This window comes from Carcharhinus amblyrhynchos, unplaced genomic scaffold, assembly GCF_965287045.1.
Source record: "Carcharhinus amblyrhynchos unplaced genomic scaffold, sCarAmb.v2.hapA scaffold_980, whole genome shotgun sequence".
NCBI classification, from domain to species: domain Eukaryota; kingdom Metazoa; phylum Chordata; class Chondrichthyes; order Carcharhiniformes; family Carcharhinidae; genus Carcharhinus; species Carcharhinus amblyrhynchos.
Window position 1 is genome coordinate 20,001 of NW_027650720.1, and position 27,884 is coordinate 47,884.

Here is a 27,884-nt window from a genome sequence, read left to right on the forward strand (position 1 = left end):
TGAGTTCCTGGGCCCTCGGCCTGCTCCCGGTCTGCCTCCTGGGCCTGAGTTCCTGGGCCCTCGGCCTGCTCCCGGGCTGCCTCCTGGGCCTGAGTTCCTGGGCCCTCGGCCTGCTCCCGGTCTGCCTCCTGAGCCTGAGTTCCTGGGCCCTCGGCCTGCTCCCGGTCTACCTCCTGGGCCTGGATTCCTGGGCCCTCGGCCTGCTCCCCGTCTGCCTCCTGGGCCTGGATTCCTGGGCCCTCGGCCTGCTCCCAGGCTGCTTCCTGGGCCTGAGTTCCTGGGCCCTCGGCCTGCTCCCGGTCTGCCTCCTGGGCCTCGATTCCTGGGCCCTTGGCCTGCACCCGGTCTGCCTCCTGAGCCTGGATTCCTGGGCCCTCGGGCCTCCGTCTGGCCCCCGGAGATCCGTTCTCCTTCCTCAGTCGCCTCTCGATCGCCCTCTGGGCTCCCACCCTCGCTGGCGAGTGACTGCGATGTGGCAAGCGGCGGCGAGGAGAGCTCGGGGAGACACCGCTTCGCTCGGGGTCCTGGGCCGGGGGCTTGACAAGGTCCAGGGGGGTCAGCAGAAGCCGGGGGTCAGCGACGGAGAGGTTCCTGTCAGAGTGGCTGCGAGAGGGAAGAGGGAAGAGATTTGGTTACATCAGAGCAGAGAGATTTCCAACGGTGCGGTTAGTACAGCATTTTCACCAACTCGCGTAATTCCCCAGTCGTCATGTCAGGCAGACTGACTTTCGCAATGCCAACCATCACTCTACATCTCCAAAAACCGCGGGGTCAGTCCCCCCCACCCAACGAACCCCAAAATAACTCCCAGTTATCACCCTGCATCTCCCAGAACCCCGGGGTCAGTCCCCCTGCCTACAGAGCCCCGAAATAACTCCCAGCGTCAATTAGCAGCAATATTAATTGCTGAGGATGTTGTTGGATTTGTTGGTGTTTTCAGTGTTAGTGTTGTTGTTGAACTTGGTGTTTTAATTTTGAAGTTGTTGTTGAATTTGTTGGGCTTTTTTTAGCATTGAGGTTGTTGTTGAATTTGTTGGTGTTTTTAATGTTGAGGTTGTTGTTGCATTTGTTAGTGTTTTCTATGTTAAGATTGTTGTTGAACTTGTTGTCGCTTCCAATGATAAGGTCATTGCTGAACTTGTTTGTGTTTTAATTTTGAAGTTGTTGTTTATGTTGTTGGTGTTTTTTCAATGTTGAGGTTGTTGTTGGATTTGTTGGTATTTTTAATGATGGGGTTGTTGTTGGACGTATTGGTGTTTTTAATGTCGAGGTTGTTGTTGAATTTGTTGGTGTTTTAATTTTGATGTTGTTGAATTTGTCGGAGTTTTCAATGTTGGGGTTGTTGTTTCATTTGTTGGCGTTTTTAAATGTTAAGGTTGTTGTTGCATTTGTAGGTGTTTTCCATGTTGAGGTTGTTGTTGAATTTGTTGTTGTTTTAAGATTGAAGTTCTTGGATTTGTTGGCATCTTTAAAGATGGGGTTATTATTGAATGTACTGGTGTTTTTATTGTCAAGGTTGTTGTTGAATTTGTTGTTTTTTTAAAATTCGGGTTGTTGTTAAATTTGTTTTTTAAATTGAGGTTGTTGAACTTTTTGGTGTTATTCAATGTTGTGGTCGTTGTTGGATTTGTTGGTGTTTTTAATTGAGGTTGTTGTTGAAATTGTTGGTGTTTCTCAATGTGGATGTTGTTGTTTAATTTGTTGCTCTTTTAATTTTGATGTTGTTTAATTTGAAGTTCTTTTTAATTTTGAGGTTGTTATTGAACTTGTTGGTGCTTTTTTTGAAAATTGAGGTTGTTGTTGAATTTGTTGGTGTTATTCAATATTGTGGTTGTTGTTGGATTTGTTGTTGTTTTTAATGTTGAGGTTGTTGTTGAATTTGTTGCTGTTTTAATGTTGAGGTTGTTGTTGCACTTGTTGGTGTTTTTAATGTTGAGGTTGTTGTTGCACTTGTTGGTGTTTTCAATGTTTAGGTTGTTGTTGAATTTGTTGGTGTTTTCAATTTTGGTGTTGTTTAACTTGTTGTTCTTTTAATTTTGATGTTGTTGTTGTTGAACTTGTTTTTTTTGACATTGAGATTGTTGTTGAATTTTTTTTTAAATTGAGGTTGTTGTTGGATTTGGTGTTTTTAATATTAAGGATGTTGTTGGATTTTTTTAATGTTGAGTTGTTGTTGCGCTCAATGAAAGGTTGTTGTTGAACAAGTTGGTGTTTTAATTTTGAAGTTGTGTTGATTTTGTTGGTGTTTTTTGATGTTGGGTTGTTGTTGGAATTGTTGGTGTTTTTTAACATTGATGTCGTTGGATGTGTTGGTGTTTTCAATGTTGAGGTTGTTGTTGCATTTGTTGGTGTTTTCAATGTTGAGGTTGTTGTTGAAGTTGTTGGTGTTTCTCAATGTGGATGTAGTTGTTTAAATTGTTGGTGTTTTAATTTTGATGTTGTTGTTGAATTTGTTGGTGTTTTTAAAATTGAGGTTGTTGATGAATTTTTTGGTGCTTCTCAATGTAGATGTAGTTGTTTAATTCGTTGTTCTTTTAACCTTGAGATTGTTCTTGAATCTGTTGATGTTTTAATTTTGATGTTGTTGTTGAACTTGTTTTTTTAAAACATTGAGGTTGTTGTTGAATTTGTTTGTGTTTTTAATGTTGAGGTTGTTGTTAGATTTGTTTTTTTTATTTTTGAAGTTGTTGTTGAATTTGTTGATATTTTTAATTATGGGGTTGCCGTTGAATGTGTTGGTGCTTAAATTTTGAAGTTGTTGTTCATTTTTTTGGTGTTTTTCAATGTTGGGTTGTTGTTGGATTTGTTGGCGTCTTTAAAGTTGAGCTTGTTGTTGGATTTGTTGGTGTTTTTCATTGTTGAGTTTGTTGTTGAATTTATTGGTCCTTCTCAATGTGGATGTAGTTGTTTCATTTGCTGTTCTTTTAACATTGACATTGTTGTTGAATTTGTTGTTTTTTTAATGTTGAGGTTGTTGTTGAATTTGTTGTTTTTTTAATGTTGAGGTTGTTGTTGAATTTGTGTTTTAGTTTTGAAGTTGTTGTGGGTTTGTTGGTATTTTTAATAATGGGGTTGTTGTTGAATGTGTTGTTCTTTTAATTTTGATGTTGCTGTTGATTTAGTTGGTCTTTTTTAACATTGAGGTTGTTGTTGAGTTTGTTGGTGTTTCTCAATGTTGTGGTTGTTGTTGAATGTATTGGTGTTTTTAATGTCGAGGTTGTTGTTGAATTTGTTGGTGTTTCTCAATGTGGATGTAGTTGTTTAATTTGTTGTTCTTTTAATGTTGATGTTGTTGTTGAAATTGTTGGTGTTTTTAATGTTGAGTTTGCTGTTGAATTTATTGGTGCTTCTCAATGTAAATGTAGTTGTTGAATTTGTTGTTTTTTAATGTTGAGGTTGTTGTTGTATTTGTTGGTGTTTTACAATGTTGAGGTTGTTGTTGCATTTGTTGGTGCTTTCAGTGTTGGGTTGCTGATGATTTTGTTGGTGTTTTTCAATGTTGGGTTGTTGTTGGATTTTTTTTTTAATTTTGAGGTTGTTGTTGAATTTGTTGGTGTTTTAATTTTGAAGTTGTTGTTGGATTTATTGGTATTTTCAATAATGGGGTTGTTGTTGAAATTGTTAGTGTCTCTCAATGTCCATGCAGTTGCTTCATTTGTTCTTTTAATTGTGAGTTGCTGTTGCTGAATTTGTTGGGTTCTTTTTAACGCGGAGGTTGTTGTTGAATTTGTTGGTGTTTTTAATGTCGTGGTTGTTGCTGAACTTGTTTTTCTTTTAATTTTGATGTTGTTGGACTTGTTGTTCTTTTTAACGCGGAGGTTGTTGTTGGATTTGTTGGTGTTTTTAAACTTTGGGGTTGTTGTTGGATTTGTTGGTGTTCCTCTGTGTTTGTATGGGTGAGTCGTAGGGAGTGAGGGAGGGAGCGTTCCGAGGGGGGGAAGCGAGGGTAAATGGGGTAGGGAGGGAGCATTCTGATGGGGAGTGTCGAGGGGTGATGGAGGAGTGAGGGAGGGAGTGGTCGGAGTTGGAGGGAATATCGAGGGGTGATGGGGGAGTGAGGGAGGGAGTGTTCGGAGTTGGAGGGAATATCGAGGGGTGGTGGGGGAGTGAGGGAGGGAGTGTTCGGAGTTGGGGGAATATCGAGGGGTGATGGGGGAGTGAGGGAATGTTCGGAGTTGGAGGGATACCGAGGGATCAGTGTGTTGGGAATCTCTCTCTCTCCCGGTTTAACCGTACCTGCTCCCTCCCTCGCTGGGAATTCCGCTGTCAGGTTTGGAGGGTGTCCGCTCCTCGTCCGGGTTATGCCGACTCCCTTCCTGCATCTGTTTAAACTGTTCCTGACACATCCAGGCTTCCCGGGATCGGTGCAGCTCCAGCTGCTTCTGTGGGGAGTCAAATCCATCCTTCAGTCGGGATTCTCACCGAGACAGGAACCCGGGATAGATTTCCCACCCCCCCCCCCCCACCCACACAACCCCAACTTTCCCAACCCAGGGACAGGGATCGGGAGCAGGAACCCGGGATGGGAAATACACACCCTCAGAGGGTGGACTTACCTGAGCGGTGGAGAGAGTCTCTAACCAGTCCTTACACAGGCTACTGCTCGGGGCAATGAAAGTGTACGCTGCGATCACACTGTGTAACTCATTCACGTACAGCAAGACGAAGGAACCTGCATAGAAAGATCCCATCAGTATCAGAGGAAACTGTATCCAACCCCGTGCTGTCCCTGTCCTGGGAGTGTTTGATCGGGGGGACAGTGTAGAGGGAGCTTTACTCTGTATCTAACCCCGTGCTGTACCTGTCCTGGGAGTGTTTGATGGGGGGACAGTGTAGAGGGAGCTTTACTCTGTATCTAACCCCGTGCTGTACCTGTCCTGGGAGTGTTTGATGGGGGGACAGTGTAGAGGGAGCTTTACTCTGTATCTAACCCCGTGCTGTACCTGTCCTGGGAGTGTTTGATGGGGGGACAGTGTCGAGGAAGCTTTACTCTGTATCTAACCCCGTGCTGTACCTGTCCTGGGAGTGTTTGATGGGGGGACAGTGTAGAGGGAGCTTTACTCTGTATCTAACCCCGTGCTGTACCTGTCCTGGGAGTGTTTGATGGGGGGACAGTGTAGAGGGAGCTTTACTCTGTATCTAACCCCATGCTGTACCTGTCCTGGGAGTGTTTGATGGGGGACAGTGTAGAGGGAGCTTTACTCTGTATCTAACCCCGTGCTGTACCTGTCCTGGGAGTGTTTGATGGGGACAGTGTAGAGGGAGCTTTACTCTGTATCTAACCCCGTGCTGTCCCTGTCCTGGGAGTGTTTGATGGGGGGACAGTGTAGAGGGAGCTTTACTTTGTATCTAACCCCGTGCTGTACCTGTCCTGGGAGTGTTTGATGGGGGGACAGTGTAGAGGGAGCTTTACTCTGTATCTAACCCAGTGCTGTCCCTGTCCTGGGAGTGTTTGATGGGGACAGTGTAGAGGGAGCTTTACTCTGTATCTAACCCCGTGCTGTACCTGTCCTGGGAGTGTTTGATGGGGGGACAGTGTAGAGGGAGCTTTACTCTGTATCTAACCCCGTGCTGTACCTGTCCTGGGAGTGTTTGATGAGGGGACAGTGTAGAGGGAGGTTGATCGTTGTAATTTTGAGGGTTGCGGGATAGAGAGTTGAGGTTCTGAGGGATGCGGTATCTGGGGGAGTTTCTCACCTGGATCTTTCAGTTCTCTGAACACAATCTTGTCGAGCATAAGTGGTTGACGGATAACTTTCCCTCGATTTCCCTTCTTCAGGAGCTTTGTAATGAGGAATAGGTCGCTGAAGAGAAGGCAGTGGACCTCAGTCTGTGGAAAGGAGGCAGCAGGGGAGGCATGAAAGTTCAGCGAATCTACTGGGCCACGTATGGCAGCAGACAGTCATTCCCCCTCACTCTTCCTCTGTCTCTCTCTCTCGTCTATCAGATCTCGCTCGGTCTCTTCTCCCTGGACAGACGAAGGATGGAGAGGCGACCTGATCGAGGTTTATAAGACGTTGAGAGGAATAGATAGGGTGGATTCTCGGAGGCTATTTCCCAGGGTTGAAATGGTCACTACGAGAGGACACAGGTGCTGGGGGGCAGGTACAGAGGAGATGCCAGGGGTAAGTTTTTCACTCAGAGGGTGGTGAGTGAGTGGAATCGGTGGTGGTGGTAGAGGCGAACTCACTGGGGTCTTTTAAGAGACTTCTGGATGAGTACATGGGATTTAACGGGATTGGGGGTTATAGATAGGCCTGGTAGGTAGGGATAGGATCGGCACAACTTGTGGGCCGAAGGGCCTGTTTGTGCTGTAGTTTTTCTATGTCCTAGACCTCTCCACCACATTCAAGTGTGACCAAGAGATGCAGACAAAGCAAGACCAGGGAACAGAGCAAGTGAGACGGAGAGGGAGAGATTTTGACTGATTTGATTTATGTAAAGGAGAACTGTCTACATCAACGGGGACCGAGTAGAAAGGGTGGGGAGAGCTTCAAGGTGTCCAGATCACCGACAACCTGTCCTGGTTCCCCCCACAACACCAACACTATGGTTAAGAAAGCCCCACCTCTACTTTCTCTGCAGACTAAGGAAATTTGGCATGTCCGCTACGGACTCTCCCCAACTTTTACAGACGCCCCCCATAGAAAGCATTCTCTCTGGGTTGGATCACAGCTCGGTCTGGGATCCTGCTCTGCCCAAGACCGCAAGGAACTACAAAAGGGTGGTGAATGTAGCCCCCAATCCCATCACACAAACCAGCCTCCCATCCATTGACTCCGTCTACACTTCCCGCTGCCTCGGGGAGGGGAAAAGCAGCCGGGATAATTAAGGACCCCCCCCCCCCCACACACACACACCCCGGACATTCTCTCTTCCACCTTCTTCCGTTGGGGAAAAAGATACAAAAGTCTGAGGTCCCGTACCGACCGACTCAAGAACAGCTTCTTCCCTGCTGCTGTCAGACTTTTGAATGGACCCACCTCGCATTAAGCTGATCTTTCTCTACACCCTCACTGTGACTGTAACACTACATTCTGCACCCTCTCCTTTCCTTCTCTATGAATGGTATGCTTTGTATAGTGCGCAAGAAACAATACTTTTCGCTGTATCCCAGTGACAATAATAAATCAAATCAAATATTAAGCTGATCTTTCTCTACACCCTCGCTGTGACTGTAACACTACATTCTGCACCCTCTCCTTTCCTTCTCTATGAATGGTATGCTTTGTATAGTGCGCAAGAAACAATACTTTTCGCTGTATCCCAGTGACAATAATAAATCAAATCAAATATTAAGCTGATCTTTCTCTACACCCTCGCTGTGACTGTAACACTACATTCTGCACCCTCTCCTTTCCTTCTCTATGAATGGCATGCTTTTATAGTGTGCAAGAAACAATACTTTTCGCTGTGTGTTAATACACGTGATAATAATAAATCAAATATTAAGCTGATCTTTCTCTACACCCTCGCTGTGACTGTAACACTACATTCTGCACCCTCTCCTTTCCTTCTCTATGAATGGTATGCTTTTATAGTGTGCAAGAAACAATACTTTTCGCTGTGTGTTAATACACGTGACAATAATAAATCAAATATTAAGCTGATCTTTCTCTACACCCTCGCTGTGACTGTAACACTACATTCTGCACCCTCTCCTTTCCTTCTCTATGAGCGGTATGCTTTGTCTGTATAGCGCGCAAGAAACAATACTTTTCACTGTATCCCAGTGACAATAATAAATCAAATCAAATATTAAGCTGAACTTTCTCTACACCCTCGCTGTGAGTGTAACACTACATTCTGCACTCTCTTCTTTCCTTCTCTATGAATGGTATGCTTTCTATAGTGTGCAAGAAACAATACTTTTCATTGTGTGTTAATACATATGACAATAATAAATCAAATATTAAGCTGATCTTTCTCTACACCCTCGCTGTGACTGTAACACTACATTCTGCACCCTCTCCTTTCCTTCTCTATGAACGGTATGCTTTGTCTGTGCAGCGCGCAAGAAACAATACTTTTCACTGTATCCCAGTGACAATAATAAATCAAATCAAATATTAAGCTGATCTTTCTCTACACCCTCGCTGTGAGTGTAACACTACATTCTGCACTCTCTTCTTTCCTTCTCTATGAATGGTATGCTTTTATAGTGTGCAGGAAACAATACTTTTCGCTGTGTGTTAATACACGTGACAATAATAAATCAAATATTAAGCTGATCTTTCTCTACACCCTCGCTGTGACTGTAACACTACATTCTGCACCCTCTCCTTTCCTTCTCTATGAGCGGTATGCTTTGTCTGTACAGCACGCAAGAAACAATACTTTTCACTGTCTGTTTATACGTGTGACAATAATAAATCTACTCAGGGGACTGAGAGAGAGTGTGCGTGATTGAGAGAGAGAGACGGAGGGATGGACAGGCTGAGAGAGGGAGATGGTGAGGGGAGAGTGCGCGATGATCTGAGAGGCGGTTACGATATTTCGGCAGGTCTCGGGTACCTTGCTATCTCTCCCTTCCTTCATTTTGAGGTTGCCCTCCAGTAACAGCAGACGTACAGATTCTGGTCCAACTCCCACCATTGGGAGTGTTAGATCCAGGTAGGAAAACTCCTTCACGATCTGTGATCCAGGAACAAAACACAGGAAAGTTCAGGAATCATCAAAACACATCGTCCCGAACAGTATAACCCTCCCCGAACACCTCGATTAGATTCCAGTCTGTAACTCACTCCCGGGTATCTGTTATTCTGTATATAAACCACCCCGAACCCCTCGATTAGATTCCAGTCTGTAACTCACTCCCGGGTATCTGTTATTCTATATATAAACCACCCTGAACCCCTCGATTAGATTCCAGTCTGTAACTCACTCCCGGGTATCTGTTATTCTATATATAAACCACCCCAAACCCCTCGATTAGATTCCAGTCTGTAACTCACTCCCGGGTATCTGTTATTCTATATATAAACCACCCCGAACCCCTCGATTAGATTCCAGTCTGTAACTCACTCCCGGGTATCTGTTATTCTGTATATAAACCACCCCGAACCCCTCGATTAGATTCCAGTCTGTAACTCACTCCCGGGTATCTGTTATTCTATATATAAACCACCCCAAACCCCTCGATTAGATTCCAGTCTGTAACTCACTCCCGGGTATCTGTTATTCTGTATATAAACCACCCCGAACCCCTCGATTAGATTCCAGTCTGTAACTCACTCCCGGGTATCTGTTATTCTGTATATAAACCACCCCGAACCCCTCGATTAGATTCCAGTCTGTAACTCACTCCCGGGTATCTGTTATTCTGTATATAAACCACCCCGAACCCCTCGATTAGATTCCAGTCTGTAACTCACTCCCGGGTATCTGTTATTCTGTATATAAACCACCCCGAACCCCTCGATTAGATTCTAGTCTGTAACTCACTCCCGGGTATCTGTTATTCTGTATATAAACCCTCCCCGAACCCCTCGATTAGATTCCAGTCTGTAACTCACTCCCGGGTATCTGTTATTCTGTATATAAACCACCCCGAACCCCTCAATTAGATTCCAGTCTGTAACTCACTCCCGGGTATCTGTTATTCTGTATATAAACCACCCCGAACCCCTCGATTAGATTCCAGTCTGTAACTCACTCCCGGGTATCTGTTATTCTATATATAAACCACCCCGAAACCCTCGATTAGATTCCAGTCTGTAACTCACTCCTGGGTATCTGTCATTCTGTATATAAACCACCCCGAACCCCTCGATTAGATTCCAGTCTGTAACTCACTCCCGGGTATCTGTTATTCTGTATATAAACCACCCCGAACCCCTCAATTAGATTCCAGTCTGTAACTCACTCCCGGGTATCTGTTATTCTGTATATAAACCACCCCGAACCCCTCGATTAGATTCCAGTCTGTAACTCACTCCCGGGTATCTGTTATTCTGTATATAAACCACCCCGAACACCTCGATTAGATTCCAGTCTGTAACTCACTCCTGGATATCTGTTATTCTATATATAAACCACCCCGAACCCCTCGATTAGATTCCAGTCTGTAACTCACTCCCAGGTATCTGTTATTCTGTATATAAACCACCCCGAACCCCTCGATTAGATTCCAGTCTGTAACTCACTCCCGGGTATCTGTTATTCTATATATAAACCCCCCCGAACCCCTCGATTAGATTCCAGTCTGTAACTCACTCCCGGGTATCTGTTATTCTGTATATAAACCACCCCGAACCCCTCGATTAGATTCCAGTCTGTAACTCACTCCCGGGTATCTGTTATTCTGTATATAAACCACCCCGAACCCCTCGATTAGATTCCAGTCTGTAACTCACTCCCGGGTATCTGTTATTCTGTATATAAACCAGCCCGAACCCCTCGATTAGATTCCAGTCTGTAACACACTCCCGGGTATCTGTTATTCTGTATATAAACCACCCTGAACCCCTCGATGAGATTCCAGTCTGTAACTCACTCCTGGATATCTGTTATTCTGTATATAATAAAGCTCCTACTTTATCCACTTCGTCACTGCTAGTCTCGACGACTTCATAATGGCAAAATCGATTTGCGATCACTTCCAGCTTTTGGCGTTCATCGCGGATCTGCATCTGTGAATTAATTCTCCGGATGAAGTTCTCCACAATGATCAACTGTGAAAAAACGGGAATTTCTTCAGAATCAGTGTGTGTGGGACCCCAGTGAGAGTCAGTGTGTGTGGGAGCCGTACCCCAGTGAGAGTCAGTGTGTGTGTGGGACCCGTACCCCAGTGAGAGTCAGTGTGTGTGGGACCCGTACCCCAGTGAGAGTCAGTGTGTGTGGGAGCCGTACCCCAGTGAGAGTCAGTGTGTGTGGGACCCGTACCCCAGTGAGAGTCAGTGTGTGTGGGACCCGTACCCCAGTGAGAGTCAGTGTGTGTGTGGGACCTGTACCCCAGTGAGAGTCAGTGTGTGTGGGACCCGTACCCCAGTGAGAGTCAGTGTGTGTGGGACCCGTACCCCAGTGAGGGTCAGTGTGTGTGGGACCTGTACCCCAGTGAGAGTCAGTGTGTGTGTGGGACCCGTACCCCAGTGAGAGTCAGTGTGTGTGGAACCCCAGTGAGAGTCAGTGTGTGTGGGACCCGTATCCCAGTGAGAGTCAGTGTGTGTGGGACCCCAGTGAGAGTCAGTGTGTGTGGGACCTGTACCCCAGTGAGAGTCAGTGTGTGTGTGGGACCTGTACCCCAGTGAGAGTCAGTGTGTGTGTGGGACCTGTACCCCAGTGAGAGTCAGTGTGTGCGGGACCCGTACCCCAGTGAGAGTCAGTGTGTGTGGGACCCGTACCCCAGTGAGAGTCAGTGTGTGTGGGACCCGTACCCCAGTGAGAGTCAGTGTGTGTGGGACCCGTACCCCAGTGAGAGTCAGTGTGTGTGGGACCTGTACCCCAGTGAGAGTCAGTGTGTGTGGGACCCGTACCCCAGTGAGAGTCAGTGTGTGTGGGACCCCAGTGAGAGTCAGTGTGTGTGGGACCCGTACCCCAGTGAGAGTCAGTGTGTGTGGGACCCCAGTGAGAGTCAGTGTGTGTGGGACCCGTACCCCAGTGAGAGTCAGTGTGTGTGGAACCCCCTATCCCAGTGAGAGTCAGTGTGTGTGGGACCCCCTACCCCAGTGAGAGTCAGTGTGTGTGGGAGCCGTACCCCAGTGAGAGTCAGTGTGTGTGGGACCCGTACCCCAGTGAGAGTCAGTGTGTGTGGGAGCCGTACCACAGTGAGAGTCAGTGTGTGTGGGGCCCGTACCCCAGTGAGAGTCAGTGTGTGTGGGACCCGTACCCCAGTGAGAGTCAGTGTGTGTGGGACCCGTACCCCAGTGAGAGTCAGTGTGTGTGGGACCCGTACCCCAGTGAGAGTCAGTGTGTGTGGGACCCCGTACCCCAGTGAGAGTCAGTGTGTGTGGGACCCCAGTGAGAGTCAGTGTGTGTGGGACCCGTACCCCAGTGAGAGTCAGTGTGTGTGGGAGCCGTACCCCAGTGAGAGTCAGTGTGTGTGGGACCCGTACCCCAGTGAGAGTCAGTGTGTGTGGGACCCGTACCCCAGTGAGAGTCAGTGTGTGTGGGATCCGTACCCCAGTGAGAGTCAGTGTGTGTGGGAGCCGTACCCCAGTGAGTGTCAGTGTGTGTGGGACCCGTACCCCAGTGAGAGTCAGTGTGTGTGGGACCCGTACCCCAGTGAGAGTCAGTGTGTGTGGGACCCCAGTGAGAGTCAGTGTGTGTGGGACCCGTACCCCAGTGAGAGTCAGTGTGTGTGGGAGCCGTACCCCAGTGAGAGTCAGTGTGTGTGGGACCCGTACCCCAGTGAGAGTCAGTGTGTGTGGAACCCCTACCCCAGTGAGAGTCAGTGTGTGTGGGACGCGTACCCCAGTGAGAGTCAGTGTGTGTGGGAGCCGTACCCCAGTGAGAGTCAGTGTGTGTGGGAGCCGTACCCCAGTGAGAGTCAGTGTGTGTGTGGGACCCGTACCCCAGTGAGAGTCAGTGTGTGTGGGACCCGTACCCCAGTGAGAGTCAGTGTGTGTGGGAGCCCAGTGAGAGTCAGTGTGTGTGGGACCCGTACCCCAGTGAGAGTCAGTGTGTGTGGGACCCGTACCCCAGTGAGAGTCAGTGTGTGTGGGACCCGTACCCCAGTGAGAGTCAGTGTGTGTGGGAGCCCAGTGAGAGTCAGTGTGTGTGCGACCCGTACCCCAGTGAGAGTCAGTGTGTGTGGGACCCGTACCCCAGTGAGAGTCAGTGTGTGTGGGACCCGTACCCCAGTGAGAGTCAGTGTGTGTGGGACCCGTACCCCAGTGAGGGTCACTGTGTGTGGGACCCGTACCCCAGTGAGAGTCAGTGTGTGTGGGACCCGTACCCCAGTGAGAGTCAGTGTGTGTGGGACCCGTACCCCAGTGAGAGTCAGTGTGTGTGGGACCCGTACCCCAGTGAGAGTCAGTGTGTGTGTGGGACCCCGTACCCCAGTGAGAGTCAGTGTGTGTGGGAGCCGTACCCCAGTGAGAGTCAGTGTGTGTGGGACCCGTACCCCAGTGAGAGTCAGTGTGTGTGGGACCCGTACCCCAGTGAGAGTCAGTGTGTGTGGGACCCGTACCCCAGTGAGAGTCAGTGTGTGTGGGACCCCAGTGAGAGTCAGCGTGTGTGGGACCCCAGTGAGAGTCAGTGTGTGTGTGGGACCCGTACCCCAGTGAGAGTCAGTGTGTGTGGGACCCCAGTGAGAGTCAGTGTGTGTGGGACCCCAGTGAGAGTCAGTGTGTGTGGGACCCGTACCCCAGTGAGAGTCAGTGTGTGTGGGACCCCGTACCCCAGTGAGAGTCAGTGTGTGTGGGACCCCAGTGAGAGTCAGTGTGTGAGGGACCCGTACCCCAGTGAGAGTCAGTGTGTGTGGGACCCGTACCCCAGTGAGAGTCAGTGTGTGTGGGACCCCAGTGAGAGTCAGTGTGTGTGGGACCCGTACCCCAGTGAGAGTCAGTGTGTGTGGGACCCGTACCCCAGTGAGAGTCAGTGTGTGTGGGACCCATACCCCAGTGAGAGTCAGTGTGTGTGGGACCCGTACCCCAGTGAGAGTCAGTGTGTGTGGGACCCGTACCCCAGTGAGAGTCAGTGTGTGTGGGACCCGTACCCCAGTGAGTGTCAGTGTGTGTGGGACCCGTACCCCAGTGAGAGTCAGTGTGTGTGGGAGCCCAGTGAGAGTCAGTGTGTGTGGGAGCCGTACCCCAGTGAGAGTCAGTGTGTGTGGGACCCGTACCCCAGTGAGAGTCAGTGTGTGTGTGGGACCCCGTACCCCAGTGAGAGTCAGTGTGTGTGGGACCCGTACCCCAGTGAGAGTCAGTGTGTGTGTGGGACCCCGTACCCCAGTGAGAGTCACTGTGTGTGGGACCCGTACCCCAGTGAGAGTCAGTGTGTGTGGGACCCGTACCCCAGTGAGAGTCAGTGTGTGTGGGACCCGTACCCCAGTGAGAGTCAGTGTGTGTGGGACCCGTACCCCAGTGAGAGTCAGTGTGTGTGTGGGACCCCGTACCCCAGTGAGAGTCAGTGTGTGTGGGAGCCGTACCCCAGTGAGAGTCAGTGTGTGTGGGACCCGTACCCCAGTGAGAGTCAGTGTGTGTGGGACCCGTACCCCAGTGAGAGTCAGTGTGTGTGGGACCCCAGTGAGAGTCAGCGTGTGTGGGACCCCAGTGAGAGTCAGTGTGTGTGTGGGACCAGTTCCCCAGTGAGAGTCAGTGTGTGTGGGACCCCAGTGAGAGTCAGTGTGTGTGGGACCTGTACCCCAGTGAGAGTCAGTGTGTGTGTGGGACCTGTACCCCAGTGAGAGTCAGTGTGTGTGGGACCCCAGTGAGAGTCAGCGTGTGTGGGACCCCAGTGAGAGTCAGTGTGTGTGTGGGACCAGTTCCCCAGTGAGAGTCAGTGTGTGTGGGACCCCAGTGAGAGTCAGTGTGTGTGGGACCTGTACCCCAGTGAGAGTCAGTGTGTGTGTGGGACCTGTACCCCAGTGAGAGTCAGTGTGTGCGGGACCCGTACCCCCGTGAGAGTCAGTGTGTGTGGGACCCGTACCCCAGTGAGAGTCAGTGTGTGTGGGACCCGTACCCCAGTGAGAGTCAGTGTGTGTGGGACCCGTACCCCAGTGAGAGTCAGTGTGTGTGGGACCTGTACCCCAGTGAGAGTCAGTGTGTGTGGGACCCGTACCCCAGTGAGAGTCAGTGTGTGTGGGACCCCAGTGAGAATCAGTGTGTCTGGGACCCGTACCCCAGTGAGAGTCAGTGTGTGTGGGACCCCAGTGAGAGTCAGTGTGTGTGGGACCCGTACCCCAGTGAGAGTCAGTGTGTGTGGGACCCGTACTCCAGTGAGAGTCAGTGTGTGTGGGACCCGTACCCCAGTGAGAGTCAGTGTGTGTGGGACCCGTACCCCAGTGAGAGTCAGTGTGTGTGTGGGACCCGTACCCCAGTGAGAGTCAGTGTGTGTGGGACCCCCTACCCCAGTGAGAGTCAGTGTGTGTGGGACCCCAGTGAGAGTCCGTGTGTGTGTGGGACCCGTACCCCAGTGAGAGTCAGTGTGTGTGGGAGCCGTACCCCAGTGAGAGTCAGTGTGTGTGGGACCCGTACCCCAGTGAGAGTCAGTGTGTGTGGGACCCCAGTGAGAGTCAGTGTGTGTGGGACCCGTACCCCAGTGAGAGTCAGTGTGTGTGGGACCCCGTACCCCAGTGAGAGTCAGTGTGTGTGGGACCCCAGTGAGAGTCAGTGTGTGTGGGACCCGTACCCCAGTGAGAGTCAGTGTGTGTGGGACCCGTACCCCAGTGAGAGTCAGTGTGTGTGGGACCCCAGTGAGAGTCAGTGTGTGTGGGACCCGTACCCCAGTGAGAGTCAGTGTGTGTGGGACCCGTACCCCAGTGAGAGTCAGTGTGTGTGGGACCCATACCCCAGTGAGAGTCAGTGTGTGTGGGACCCGTACCCCAGTGAGAGTCAGTGTGTGTGGGACCCGTACCCCAGTGAGAGTCAGTGTGTGTGGGAGCCGTACCCCAGTGAGAGTCAGTGTGTGTGGGACCCGTACCCCAGTGAGAGTCAGTGTGTGTGGGACCCGTACCCCAGTGAGAGTCAGTGTGTGTGGGACCCGTACCCCAGTGAGAGTCAGTGTGTGTGTGGGACCCGTACCCCAGTGAGAGTCAGTGTGTGTGGGACCCGTACCCCAGTGAGAGTCAGTGTGTGTGTGGGACCCGTACCCCAGTGATAGTCAGTGTGTGTGGGAGTTGTACCCCAGTGAGACTCCGAAAGCATGAGCCCCCAGCCCTCCCCCTACCTCCCACCCCCTGTCTCCCCATCCCGCTGCGTGCCACTTGACCTCAGCGCCTTACAGTTGCGTACCCCTGTCAGTCCTGTGTACAGCACTGATTTCCAGCGAAGTGTACCAAACAGAACCCAGCACTGTGCTCCAAAAACGATCGGCAGCGTCCTTTCCCCTCTGGGTTTTTTTTTTGGACTTTTTTTTAATACATTGTTCGCTGGTTCATTCCTGTGCCAACAACCCCCACCACCACTGGGCCCCCTGTGCTGCAATTTCGCTCTCAATTTGCGCTGACTTTTGTTCTGTTGCTCACACACATTGCATCGTCTCAGTTTCGTCCCTCCGTCAGACCCAGCTTACCCCAGCTCAGTGCCAACTCTCACACTCGCTCCCCCCTCTGTTCAGACATCTATCCTTAGACGCGACCTTCAGCTTCCGAGGTGGCCAGGTCACCGACCACCGACCCCTGTCCCTCCACAACAGACACAATAGTTAAGAGTGAGGTGGTGTTGCCAGCGTTGGACTTGGGTAGGGGCGCTGAGAAGTCTCCCAGCCCCAGGATGAAGTCCAACCAGTTTATTTGGTAACACGAGCTTTTGGAGCACTGACCTTCCATCTGGTGGTTCCCAAAGGAGTGGCGTTCCGAGGAATGGAGCTCCCACATCAACCTGTCATTGGGAGACTTCTTAACTATTGCTAAGGAAGCCCCACCAATCCCTCTACTTTCTCAGAAGACTAAGGAAATTTGGCATGTCCGCTACGGACTCTCCCCAACTTTTACAGACGCCCCCATAGAAAGCATTCTCTCTGGGTTGTATCACAGCTCGGTCTGGGATCCTGCTCTGCCCAAGACCGCAAGGAACTACAAAAGGGGTGGTGAATGTAGCCCCCAATCCCATCACACAAACCAGCCTCCCATCCATTGACTCCGTCTACACTTCCCGCTGCCTCGGGAGGGGGGGAAAGCAGCCGGGATAATTAAGGACCCCCCCCCACACACACACACACCCCGGACATTCTCTCTCCCACCTTCTTCCGTCGGGGGAAAAAGATACAAAAGTCTGAGGTCCCGTACCGACCGACTCAAGAACAGCTTCTTCCCTGCTGCTGTCAGACTTTTGAATGGACCCACCTCGCATTAAGCTGATCTTTCTCTACACCCTCGCTGTGACTGTAACACTACATTCTGCACCCTCTCCTTTCCTTCTCTATGAGCGGTATGCTTTGTCTGTACAGCGCGCAAGAAACAATACTTTACACTGTATGTTAATACATGTGACAATAATAAATCAAATAAAATCTTTCAAGGACACTTCTGTTCTGCTGTTCATCACATCTGACCTTCTCTTCAGCTCTGACAAGGAGTCAAACTATTTAACATTTTCCCCCTCCTGAGGCGCATACAGGCCTGCTGCGTTTAGTATGTTTTTAAATCAAATTTGCAGTATTTTGCTTCTGTACGAGTGTACAGATATCTCCCTCAGAGAGAGAGACGGGACTGAGAGACACCAGTCAGTGTACAGATATCTCCCTCAGAGAGAGAGACGGGACTGAGAGACACCAGTCAGTGTACAGATATCTCCCTGAGAGAGAGAGAGGGGACTGAGAGACACCAGTCAGTGTACAGATATCTCCCTGAGAGAGAGAGGGGACTGAGAGACACCAGTCAGTGTACAGATATCTCCCTGAGAGATAGAGAGAGAGGACTGAGAGACACCAGTCAGTGTACAGATATCTCCCTGAGAGAGGGGGGACTGAGAGACACCAGTCAGTGTACAGATATCTCCCTGAGAGAGAGAGAGAGGGGACTGAGAGACACCAGTCAGTGTACAGATATCTCCCTGAGAGAGAGGGGGGACTGAGAGACACCAGTCAGTGTACAGATATCTCCCTGAGAGAGAGGGGACTGAGAGACACCAGTCAGTGTACAGATATCTCCCTGAGAGAGAGAGAGAGAGGACTGAGAGACACCAGTCAGTGTACAGATATCTCCCTGAGAGAGAGAGAGAGAGGGGACTGAGAGACACCAGTCAGTGTACAGATATCTCCCTGAGAGAGAGAGAGAGAGGGGACTGAGAGACACCAGTCAGTGGACAGATATCTCCCTGAGAGAGACAGAGAGAGGGGACTGAGAGACACCAGTAAGTGTACAGATATCTCCCTGAGAGAGAGAGAGAGAGAGGGGACTGAGAGACACCAGTCAGTGTACAGATATCTCCCTGAGAGAGAGAGAGGGGACTGAGAGACACCAGTCAGTGTACAGATATCTCCCTGAGAGAGAGAGAGAGAGGGGACTGAGTGACACCAGTCAGTGTACAGATATCTCCCTGAGAGAGAGAGGGGACTGAGAGACACCAGTCAGTGTACAGATATCTCCCTGAGAGAGAGAGGGGACTGAGAGACACCAGTCAGTGTACAGATATCTCCCTGAGAGAGAGAGAGAGAGAGGGGACTGAGAGACACCAGTCAGTGTACAGATATCTCCCTGAGAGAGACAGAGAGAGAGGGGGCTGAGAGATACCAGTCAGTGTACAGATATCTCCCTGAGAGAGAGAGAGAGGGGACTGAGAGACACCAGTCAGTGTACAGATATCTCCCTGAGAGAGAGAGAGGGGGCTGAGAGATACCAGTCAGTGTACAGATATCTCCCTGAGAGAGAGGGGACTGAGAGACACCAGTCAGTGTACAGATATCTCCCTGAGAGAGAGAGAGAGAGAGGGGACTGAGAGACACCAGTCAGTGTACAGATATCTCCCTGAGAGAGAGAGAGAGAGAGGGGACTGAGAGACACCAGTCAGTGTACAGATATCTCCCTGAGAGAGAGAGAGAGAGGGAACTGAGAGACACCAGTCAGTGTACAGACATCTCCCTGAGAGAGAGAGAGAGAGGACTGAGAGACACCAGTCAGTGTACAGATATCTCCCTGAGAGAGAGAGAGGGGGCTGAGAGATACCAGTCAGTGTACAGATATCTCCCTGAGAGAGAGGGGACTGAGAGACACCAGTCAGTGTACAGATATCTCCCTGAGAGAGAGAGAGAGAGGGGACTGAGAGACACCAGTCAGTGTACAGATATCTCCCTGAGAGAGAGAGAGAGAGGGGACTGAGAGACACCAGTCAGTGTACAGATATCTCCCTGAGAGAGAGAGAGAGAGACACCAGTCAGTGTACAGATATCTCCCTGAGAGAGAGAGGGAGGGGACTGAGAGACACCAGTCAGTGTACAGATATCTCCCTGAGAGAGAGGGGACTGAGAGACACCAGTCAGTGTACAGATATCTCCCTGAGAGAGAGAGAGAGGACTGAGAGACACCAGTCAGTGTACAGATATCTCCCTGAGAGAGAGAGAGGGGACTGAGGGACACCAGTCAGTGTACAGATATCTCCCTGAGAGAGAGGGGACTGAGAGACACCAGTCAGTGTACAGATATCTCCCTGAGAGAGAGAGAGAGGACTGAGAGACACCAGTCAGTGTACAGATATCTCCCTGAGAGAGAGGGGACTGAGAGACACCAGTCAGTGTACAGATATCTCCATGAGAGAGAGAGAGGGGACTGAGAGACACCAGTCAGTGTACAGATATCTCCCTGAGAGAGAGAGAGAGGGGGGACTGAGAGACACCAGTCAGTGTACAGATATCTCCCTGAGAGAGAGAGAGAGGACTGAGAGACACCAGTCAGTGTACAGATATCTCCCTGAGAGAGAGGGGGGGGACTGAGAGACACCAGTCAGTGTACGGATATCTCCCTGAGAGAGAGAGGGGACTGAGAGACACCAGTCAGTGTACAGATATCTCCCTGAGAGAGAGAGAGAGGGGACTGAGAGACACCAGTCAGTGTACGGATATCTCCCTGAGAGAGAGAGAGAGGGGACTGAGAGACACCAGTCAGTGTACAGATATCTCCCTGAGAGAGAGAGGGGACTGAGAGACACCAGTCAGTGTACAGATATCTCCCTGAGAGAGAGAGAGGGGACTGAGAGACACCAGTCAGTGTACAGATATCTCCCTGAGAGAGAGAGAGGACTGAGAGACACCAGTCAGTGTACAGATATCTCCCTGAGAGAGAGAGAGAGGGGACTGAGAGACACCAGTCAGTGTACAGATATCTCCCTGAGAGAGAGAGAGGGGACTGAGAGACACCAGTCAGTGTACAGATATCTCCCTGAGAGAGAGAGAGAGGGGACTGAGAGACACCAGTCAGTGTACAGATATCTCCCTGAGAGAGAGAGAGGGGACTGAGAGACACCAGTCAGTGTACAGATATCTCCCTGAGAGAGAGAGAGGGGACTGAGAGACACCAGTCAGTGTACAGATATCCCCCTGAGAGAGAGAGAGGGGACTGAGAGACACCAGTCAGTGTACAGATATCTCCCTGAGAGAGAGAGGACTGAGAGACACCAGTCAGTGTACAGATATCTCCCTGAGAGAGAGAGAGAGGGGACTGAGAGACACCAGTCAGTGTACAGATATCTCCCTGAGAGAGAGAGGACTGAGAGACACCAGTCAGTGTACAGATATCCCCCTGAGAGAGAGAGAGGGGACTGAGAGACACCAGTCAGTGTACAGATATCTCCCTGAGAGAGAAAGAGAGAGGGGACTGAGAGACACCAGTCAGTGTACAGATATCTCCCTGAGAGAGAGAGAGGGGACTGAGAGACACCAGTCAGTGTACAGATATCTCCCTGAGAGAGAGAGAGGGGACTGAGAGACACCAGTCAGTGTACAGATATCTCCCTGAGAGAGAGAGAGAGGGGACTGAGAGACACCAGTCAGTGTACAGATATCTCCCTGAGAGAGAGAGAGGGGACTGAGAGACACCAGTCAGTGTACAGATATCTCCCTGAGAGAGAGAGGGGGGACTGAGAGACACCAGTCAGTGTACAGATATCTCCCTGAGAGAGAAGGGTGGGGGACGGTTTGATGGCTGTTCCTTACCGTACTGTTGATGGTCTCCCTGGCGCCCGCCCCCTCTGTTCTCTTGAGAATGGCCTTGAGGAGCAGCGGATACTTGGTGAGCCTTTGGTGGGGTTTGACCAGCATGTCGTTCAGCCTCATCCTGTTGCTCTGTTTGTGCGTCTCTGCCCACTGTCCAGAGGAGAGAGAGAGAGCGCGTTAGTCCCAGCTCCAGCGGGCCTGCTGTATCGCTGTGGGCAGGCCCGAGCCTGAATTCACAGGCCCGATCCACCTCATAAGGCTCAGTGAGCCTAAATCTACAGGCCCGATTGGCCCCAATCCACTCCCTGGGTTTAGTGAGCCTAAATCTACAGGCCCGATTGGCCCCAATCCACTCCCTGGGTTTAGTGAGCCTAAATCTACAGGCCCGATTGGCCCCAATCCACTCCTTGGGTTTAGTGAGCCTAAATCTACAGGCCCGATTGGCCCCAATCCACTCCCTGGGTTTAGTGAGCCTAAATCTACAGGCCCAAATGGCCCCAATCCACTCCTTGGGTTTAGTGAGCCTAAATCTACAGGCCCGATTGGCCCCAATCCACTCCCTGGGTTTAGTGAGCCTAAATCTACAGGCCCGATTGGCCCCAATCCACTCCCTGGGGTCAGTGAGCCTAAATCTACAGGCCCGAATGGCCCCAATCCCCTCATAAGGATTAGTGAGCCTCAATCTACAGGCCTAAACTGCCCTAATTCCCTCCCGGGGGTTTAGTGAGCCCAAATCTACAGGTCCGATTGGCCCCAATCCCCTCCCTGGGGTTAGTGAGCCTAAATCTACAGGCCCGAATGGCCCCAATCCCCTCATAAGGCTAAATGAGCCTAAATCTACAGGCCCAAATGGCCCCAATCCCCTCATAAGGCTAAATGAGCCTAAATCTACAGGCCCAAATGGCCCCAATCCCCTCATAAGGATTAGTGAGCCTCAATCTACAGGCCTAAACTGCCCTAATTCCCTCCCGGGGGTTTAGTGAGCCCAAATCTACAGGCCTGATTGGCCCCAATCCCCTCCCAGGGGTCAGTGAGCCTAAATCTACAGGCCCAATTGGCCCCAATCCCCTCCCAGGGTCACTGAGCCTAAATCTACAGGCCTAAGTGGCCCCAATCCCCTCCTTGGGGTTAGTGAGCCCAAATCTACTGACCCAATTGGCCCCAATCCCCTCCCTGGGGTCAGTGAGCCTAAATCTACAGGCCCGAATGGCCCCAATCCCCTCATAAGGCTAAATGAGCCTAAATCTACAGGCCCAAATGGCCCCAATCCCCTCATAAGGCTAAATGAGCCTAAATCTACAGGCCCAAATGGCCCCAATCCCCTCATAAGGATTAGTGAGCCTAAATCTACAGGCCTGAATAGCCCCAATCCCCTCCCTGGGGTTAGTGAGCCTAAATCTACAGGCCCGAGTGGCCCCAATCCCCTCCCTGGGGTTCGTGAGCCTAAATCTACAGGCCCAAGTGGCCCCAATCCCCTCCCAGGGTCACTGAGCCTAAATCTACAGGCCCAAATGGCCCCAATCCCCTCATAAGGATTAGTGAGCCTAAATCTACAGGCCCAATTGGCCCCAATCCCCTCCCAGGGTCACTGAGCCTAAATCTACAGGCCTAAGTGGCCCCAATCCCCTCCTTGGGGTTAGTGAGCCCAAATCTACAGACCCAATTGGCCCCAATCCCCTCCCTGGGGTTAGTGAGCCTAAATCTACAGGCCCGAGTGGCCCCAATCCCCTCCCTGGGGTTCGTGAGCCTAAATCTACAGGCCCGAGTGGCCCCAATCCCCTCCCAGGGGTCAGTGAGCCTAAATCTACAGGCCGAAGTGGCCCCAATCCCCTCCCAGGGTCACTGAGCCTAAATCTACAGGCCCAAATGGCCCCAATCCCCTCATAAGGATTAGTGAGCCTAAATCTACAGGCCTAAATTGCCCTAATTCCCTCCCGGGGGTTTAGTGAGCCTACAGGCCCGATTGGCCCCAATCCCCTCCCAGGGGTCAGTAAGACTAAATCCACAGGACCAGGAGGCCCCGATTCCCACCCAGGGGGTCAATAAGCCTAAAGCTACAGGCCCAAATGACTGCAGTCCTCTTACTGAGGTGAACAGGCCTAAATCCGCAGGCCCAAGAGGCCTTGATTCCCTCTCAGAATCAATGAGCCTGAATCCACAGGCCCAACAGGACCTGATCTCCCCCTGAGGGTCCGTGAGCCTAAATCCACAGGCCCAAGTGGCTCCAATCCCTGCTCTGAGGTCAATAGACCTAAAAGCAAAAGCCACAAGGCCTCTGGGCCTGCTCCTTTCTCAGTGGCCGCTCACAGAGTAACAGGAAGATGGGTCAGAGGGGGGGGGATTGATCATCCGGGGGGGGTAAATCGTTCGCCAAGGGCCTGGTTAAAATGGCCGCCGGTGTCGGGCTTGCTGGCGGGTACTCACCCTGACGTACATGGCGAATAGTTTGTTGTTCTGCTGGGTGACGTGGGTATACTGCAGGCAGTGCGCCTCCGAGAGGCAGTAATGGATGTAGGCGTGGAACCGCTCTGGGAACTGTGGACGGGTTGGGGGGGGGAGACGGAGCAGAGGGAGAGAGAGAGAAGGTTCAGACAGTGTTAGCCATGTCCCAGTCCCTTACCTCACTGACCCCTCACCCTGTCTGTTCCTCAACTTATTCACGTGCCCCTGCTAAACCGTGACATCGCACGTGACTCCTGTACCCGTCTCTCTCTCCCCTGTCAGCTCCCATCACCACCCACCCCCCCCCCACGGCCAATTAGCCTAAATCCATAGGCCCGATTGGCCCTAATCCGCTCCCAGGATCAAAGAGCCTGAATCCACAGGCCTCATTGGCCTTAATCCGCTCCCAGGATCAAAGAGCCTGAATCCACAGGCCCCATTGGCCCTAATCCCCTTCCAGAGTCAATCAGCCTAAATTCACAGGCCTGATTGACTCTGGGAGGAGATTGGGGCCAATCAGGCCTGTGGATTCAGGCTGATTGACTCTAGAAGGATATTGGGGCCAATCAGCCTAAATCCACAGGCCTGATTGGCCCCAATCCCTTCCAGAGTCAATGAGCTTAAATCCACATGCCTGATTGGCCCTAATCCGCTCCCAGGATCAAAGAGCCTGAATCCACAGGCCTCATTGGCCCTAATCCGCTCCCAGGATCAAAGAGCCTGAATCCACAGGCCCCATTGGCCCTAATCCCCTTCCAGAGTCAATGAGCCTAAATCCACAGGCCTGATTGGCCCTAATCCGCTCCCAGCATCAAAGAGCCTGAATCCACAGGCCCCATTGGCCCTAATCCCCTTCCAGAGTCAATCAGCCTAAATTCACAGGCCTGATTGACTCTGGGAGGGGATTGGGGCCAATCAGGCCTGTGGATTCAGGCTGATTGACTCTAGAAGGGTATTGGGGCCAATCAGCCTAAATCCACAGGCCTGATTGGCCCCAATCCCCTCCCAGAGTCAATGAGCCTAAATCCACAGGCCTGATTGGCCCTAATCCCCTCCCAGAGTCAATGAGCCTAAATCCACAGGCCTGATTGGCCCCAATCCCCTCCCAGAGTCAATGAGCCTAAATCCACAGGCCTGATTGGCCCCAATCCCCTCCCAGAGTCAATGAGCCTAAATCCACAGGCCTGATTGGCCCTAATCCCCTCCCAGAGTCAATGAGCCTAAATCCACAGGCCTGATTGGCCCCAATCCCCTCCCAGAGTCAATGAGCCTAAATCCACAGGCCTGATTGGCCCTAATCCCCTCCCAGAGTCAATCAGCCTAAATCCACAGGCCTGATTGGCCCCAATCCCCTCCCAGAGTCAATGAGCCTAAATCCACAGGCCTGATTGGCCCTAATCCCCTCCCAGAGTCAATCAGCCTAAATCCACAGGCCTGATTGGCCCCAATCCCTTCCCAGAGTCAATGAGCTTAAATCCACAGGCCTGATTGGCCCTAATCCGCTCCCAGGATCAAAGAGCCTGAATCCACAGGCCTCATTGGTCCTAATCCGCTCCCAGGATCAAAGAGCCTGAATCCACAGGCCCCATTGGCCCTAATCCCCTTCCAGAGTCAATGAGCCTAAATCCACAGGCCTCATTGGCCCTCATCCCCTTCCAGAGTCAATCAGCCTAAATTCACAGGCCCAAGTGTCTACGGTCACCTCCCCGGGGTCAATGAACCAATATACGCAGGCCCGAACCCTCCATCCTTCACTCCGCCTCTTCGTGGGGAAGTGGGGTGGGTAGGTTGGTTGCCCGGGGGGTGGGGGTAGGCTGCGGCAGGGTTGGTGGGGGTGTGGATAGGTTGGGGGGGGTAGGTTGTTGCGGGGAGTTGTAGGTGGGCGGGTGCTCAGAAGGCCAGGGGTGAACAGACAGAGAGTTGTCGGGGGCTGGAGGAGGTTACAGAGATAGGGAGGGGGTGTAGGGGGCTGGAGGGGGTTACAGAGATAGGGAGGGGGTGTAGGGGGCTGGAGGGGGTTACAGAGATAGGGAGGGGGTGTAGGAGTGCTGGAGGAGGTTACAGAGATAGGGAGGGGGTGTAGGGGGGCTGGAGGAGGTTACAGAGATAGGGAGGGGGTGTAGGGGGCTGGAGGGGGTTACAGAGATAGGGAGGGGGTGTAGGGTGCTGGAGGGGGTTACAGAGATAGGGAGGGGGTGTAGGGGGCTGGAGGAGGTTACAGAGATAGTGAGGGGGTGTAGGGGGCTGGAGGGGGTTACAGAGATAGGGAGGGGGTGTAGGGGGGCTGGAGGAGGTTACAGAGATAGGGAGGGGGTGTAGGGGGGCTGGAGGGGGTTACAGAGATAGGGAGGGGGTGTAGGGGGGCTGGAGGGGGTTACAGAGATAGGGAGGGGGTGTAGGGGGGCTGGAGGAGGTTACAGAGATAGGGAGGGGGTGTAGGGGGGCTGGAGGGGGTTACAGAGATAGGGAGGGGGTGTAGGGGGGCTGGAGGGGGTTACAGAGATAGGGAGGGGGTGTAGGGGGGCTGGAGGAGGTTACAGAGATAGGGAGGGGGTGTAGGGGGGCTGGAGGGGGTTACAGAGATAGGGAGGGGGTGTAGGGGGGTTACAGAGATAGGGAGGGGGTTATATTCTTGTGAAGCCTCCCTCTGGACCCCTTCCAGAGATACTGAGGGGGGTGGGTTTGACCCCCTGCTCCAGACAGGGTGGGGGGGGGGCGGGGTCTGAGCAGGACCCTCCGAAGCCCATTCCCTGCTCCGGTTGTCTCCCCACAGGGGGCGCCAACCTCGCGTCTCCCTCCCTCGCTGGACCTGGGCTGGGAAAGCGAGAGGGAACCCCGAGCGAGGGGGGACCCCCCCGAGTCCCTCCGAGTCGCCGATTTCCCTCCACGTTGAGGAAATAGCCTCCGTCCCTCCAAGTCCCTCCTCTGACAGCCCGCCGATGCCCCCCCTCCTCTGACAGCCCGCCGATGCCCCCCCTCCTCTGACATCCCGCCGATGCCCCCCTCCTCTGACAGCCCACCGATGCCCCCCCTCCTCTGCCAGCCCGCCGATGCCCCCCTCCTCTGACAGCCCGCCGATGCCCCCCTCCTCTGACAGCCCACCGATGCCCCCCCTCCTCCTCTAACAGCCCACCGATGCCCCCCCTCCTCCTCTAACAGCCCACCGATGCCCCCCTCCTCCAAACCCTACACCGTTCCCCCAACAACACATCGGCAAGTTCACCCCTCCTCCCTCATCTCCCCCCTCCACCCCCCCCCTACAAACCCCCTCGGGGGCGGCCCTCACCGCCCGGAGCCCCTGGCACAGGGGCACGGGGTCCAGCGCCGACCCGGACCTCCGGCTCTCCTCCAGGACCGGGGACAGCACCTCCCGCCAGACGTTTCGGTGGATCCTGACGATTTCCTGGGTGTTGCTGAAAATGCGGCGGGGTTCCACCTGCAGAGGGGGGAGGGGGAGGGTGGTGGGGGGGGTGGTGGTGAGGGGGTGAGGGGTGTGGGGTTGGGTGGGGGAGAGAGACACAGAGCCAGGAAATTTGACCACAGAAGATCAACAAAATTCCAGGGTGGGGAAAAGGCCGTTCGTGCTGCCCCCCCCCCCCACTCCTCCCCACCTCCCCCCCCCCTCCCCACCACCCACCCTACCCTTCCGGGAACCGTATCCCCGCTATTCCCCATCCCATTCACGGATGCGTCCGCTTGAAACTCACCCCCCCCCGTCTCCGTTCCCACTCCCGGCAGCGAGTTCCCACCACCCACAAAATCGGCCTTTAAACCTTGCCCCCCCGCCCCCCCCGCACCTTAAACCTGTCCCCCCCCCCCCCCCACCCCAAGGAATTGACCCTGGGGGGGGGGAGAAAGCTTCTGACTCTCCACTCTGTCCCTCATCATCTTGTAGACTTCAGAACGGCGCAGTGGGTTAGCACCGCTGGCTCAGAGTGCCAGAGAGCCGGCTTCGATTCCCGGGTGGCGCAGTGCGTGAGCGCTGCTGTCTCACAGAGCCAGGGAACCCGGGTTCGATTCCCGGGGGGGGACACGGTGATACAGTGGGTTAGCACTGCTGTCTCACAGCGCCAGGGACCCAGGTTCGATTCCCCGGGGGGGGGGGGCACGGTGACACAGTGGGTTAGCACTGCTGTCTCACAGCGCCAGGGACCCGGGTTCGATTCCCCGGGGCGGGGGCATGGTGACACAGTGGGTTAGCACTGCTGTCTCACAGCGCCAGGGACCCGGGTTCGATTCCCCGGGGGGGGGGCACGGTGACACAGTGGGTTAGCACTGCTGTCTCACAGCGCCAGAGAGCCGGCTTCGATTCCCGGGTGGCGCAGTGCGTAAGCGCTGCTGTCTCACAGCGCCAGGGACCCGGGTTCGATTCCCGGCCTTGGGTCACTGTCTGTGTGGAGTCTGCACATTCTCCCCGTATCTGCGTGGGTTTCCTCCGGGTGCTCCGGTTTCCTCCCACAGTCCAAAGATGTGTAGGTTAGGGTGGATTGGCCGTGCTAAATTGCACTGTAGGTACACCCACGGCGCTGTTAGGGAGGGAGTCCCGGGATTGTTATTGGACATCAGTCAGTCCCCCGTGTGTGGTGTCTCTCTCCCTCTCTCTCTCAGGATATCACACACACACACACGGACGGTTAACTCACCTCCTGAAGGATGCCAGTAGACTGAAGGTTGAGAAGGCCCGAGATGAACAG

At 52.5% G+C, this 27,884-nt stretch overlaps 1 protein-coding gene across 1 annotated transcript; it reads right to left on the bottom strand.

Annotated features, from left to right (window-relative positions):
• Window positions 1-166: 166 nt before the first annotated feature.
• LOC145340400 (pleckstrin homology domain-containing family G member 5-like) lies at window positions 167-27,884 on the bottom strand (the record flags this gene model as incomplete). The annotated part of the gene is made up of 11 exons (XM_080184868.1): window positions 167-187; window positions 246-603; window positions 4,237-4,382; window positions 4,557-4,672; window positions 5,698-5,830; window positions 8,515-8,634; window positions 10,536-10,673; window positions 20,749-20,898; window positions 23,173-23,283; window positions 26,456-26,626; window positions 27,834-27,884. Coding segments are annotated over 11 exons (1,515 nt in total), but the record flags the coding sequence as incomplete, so codon positions are not given.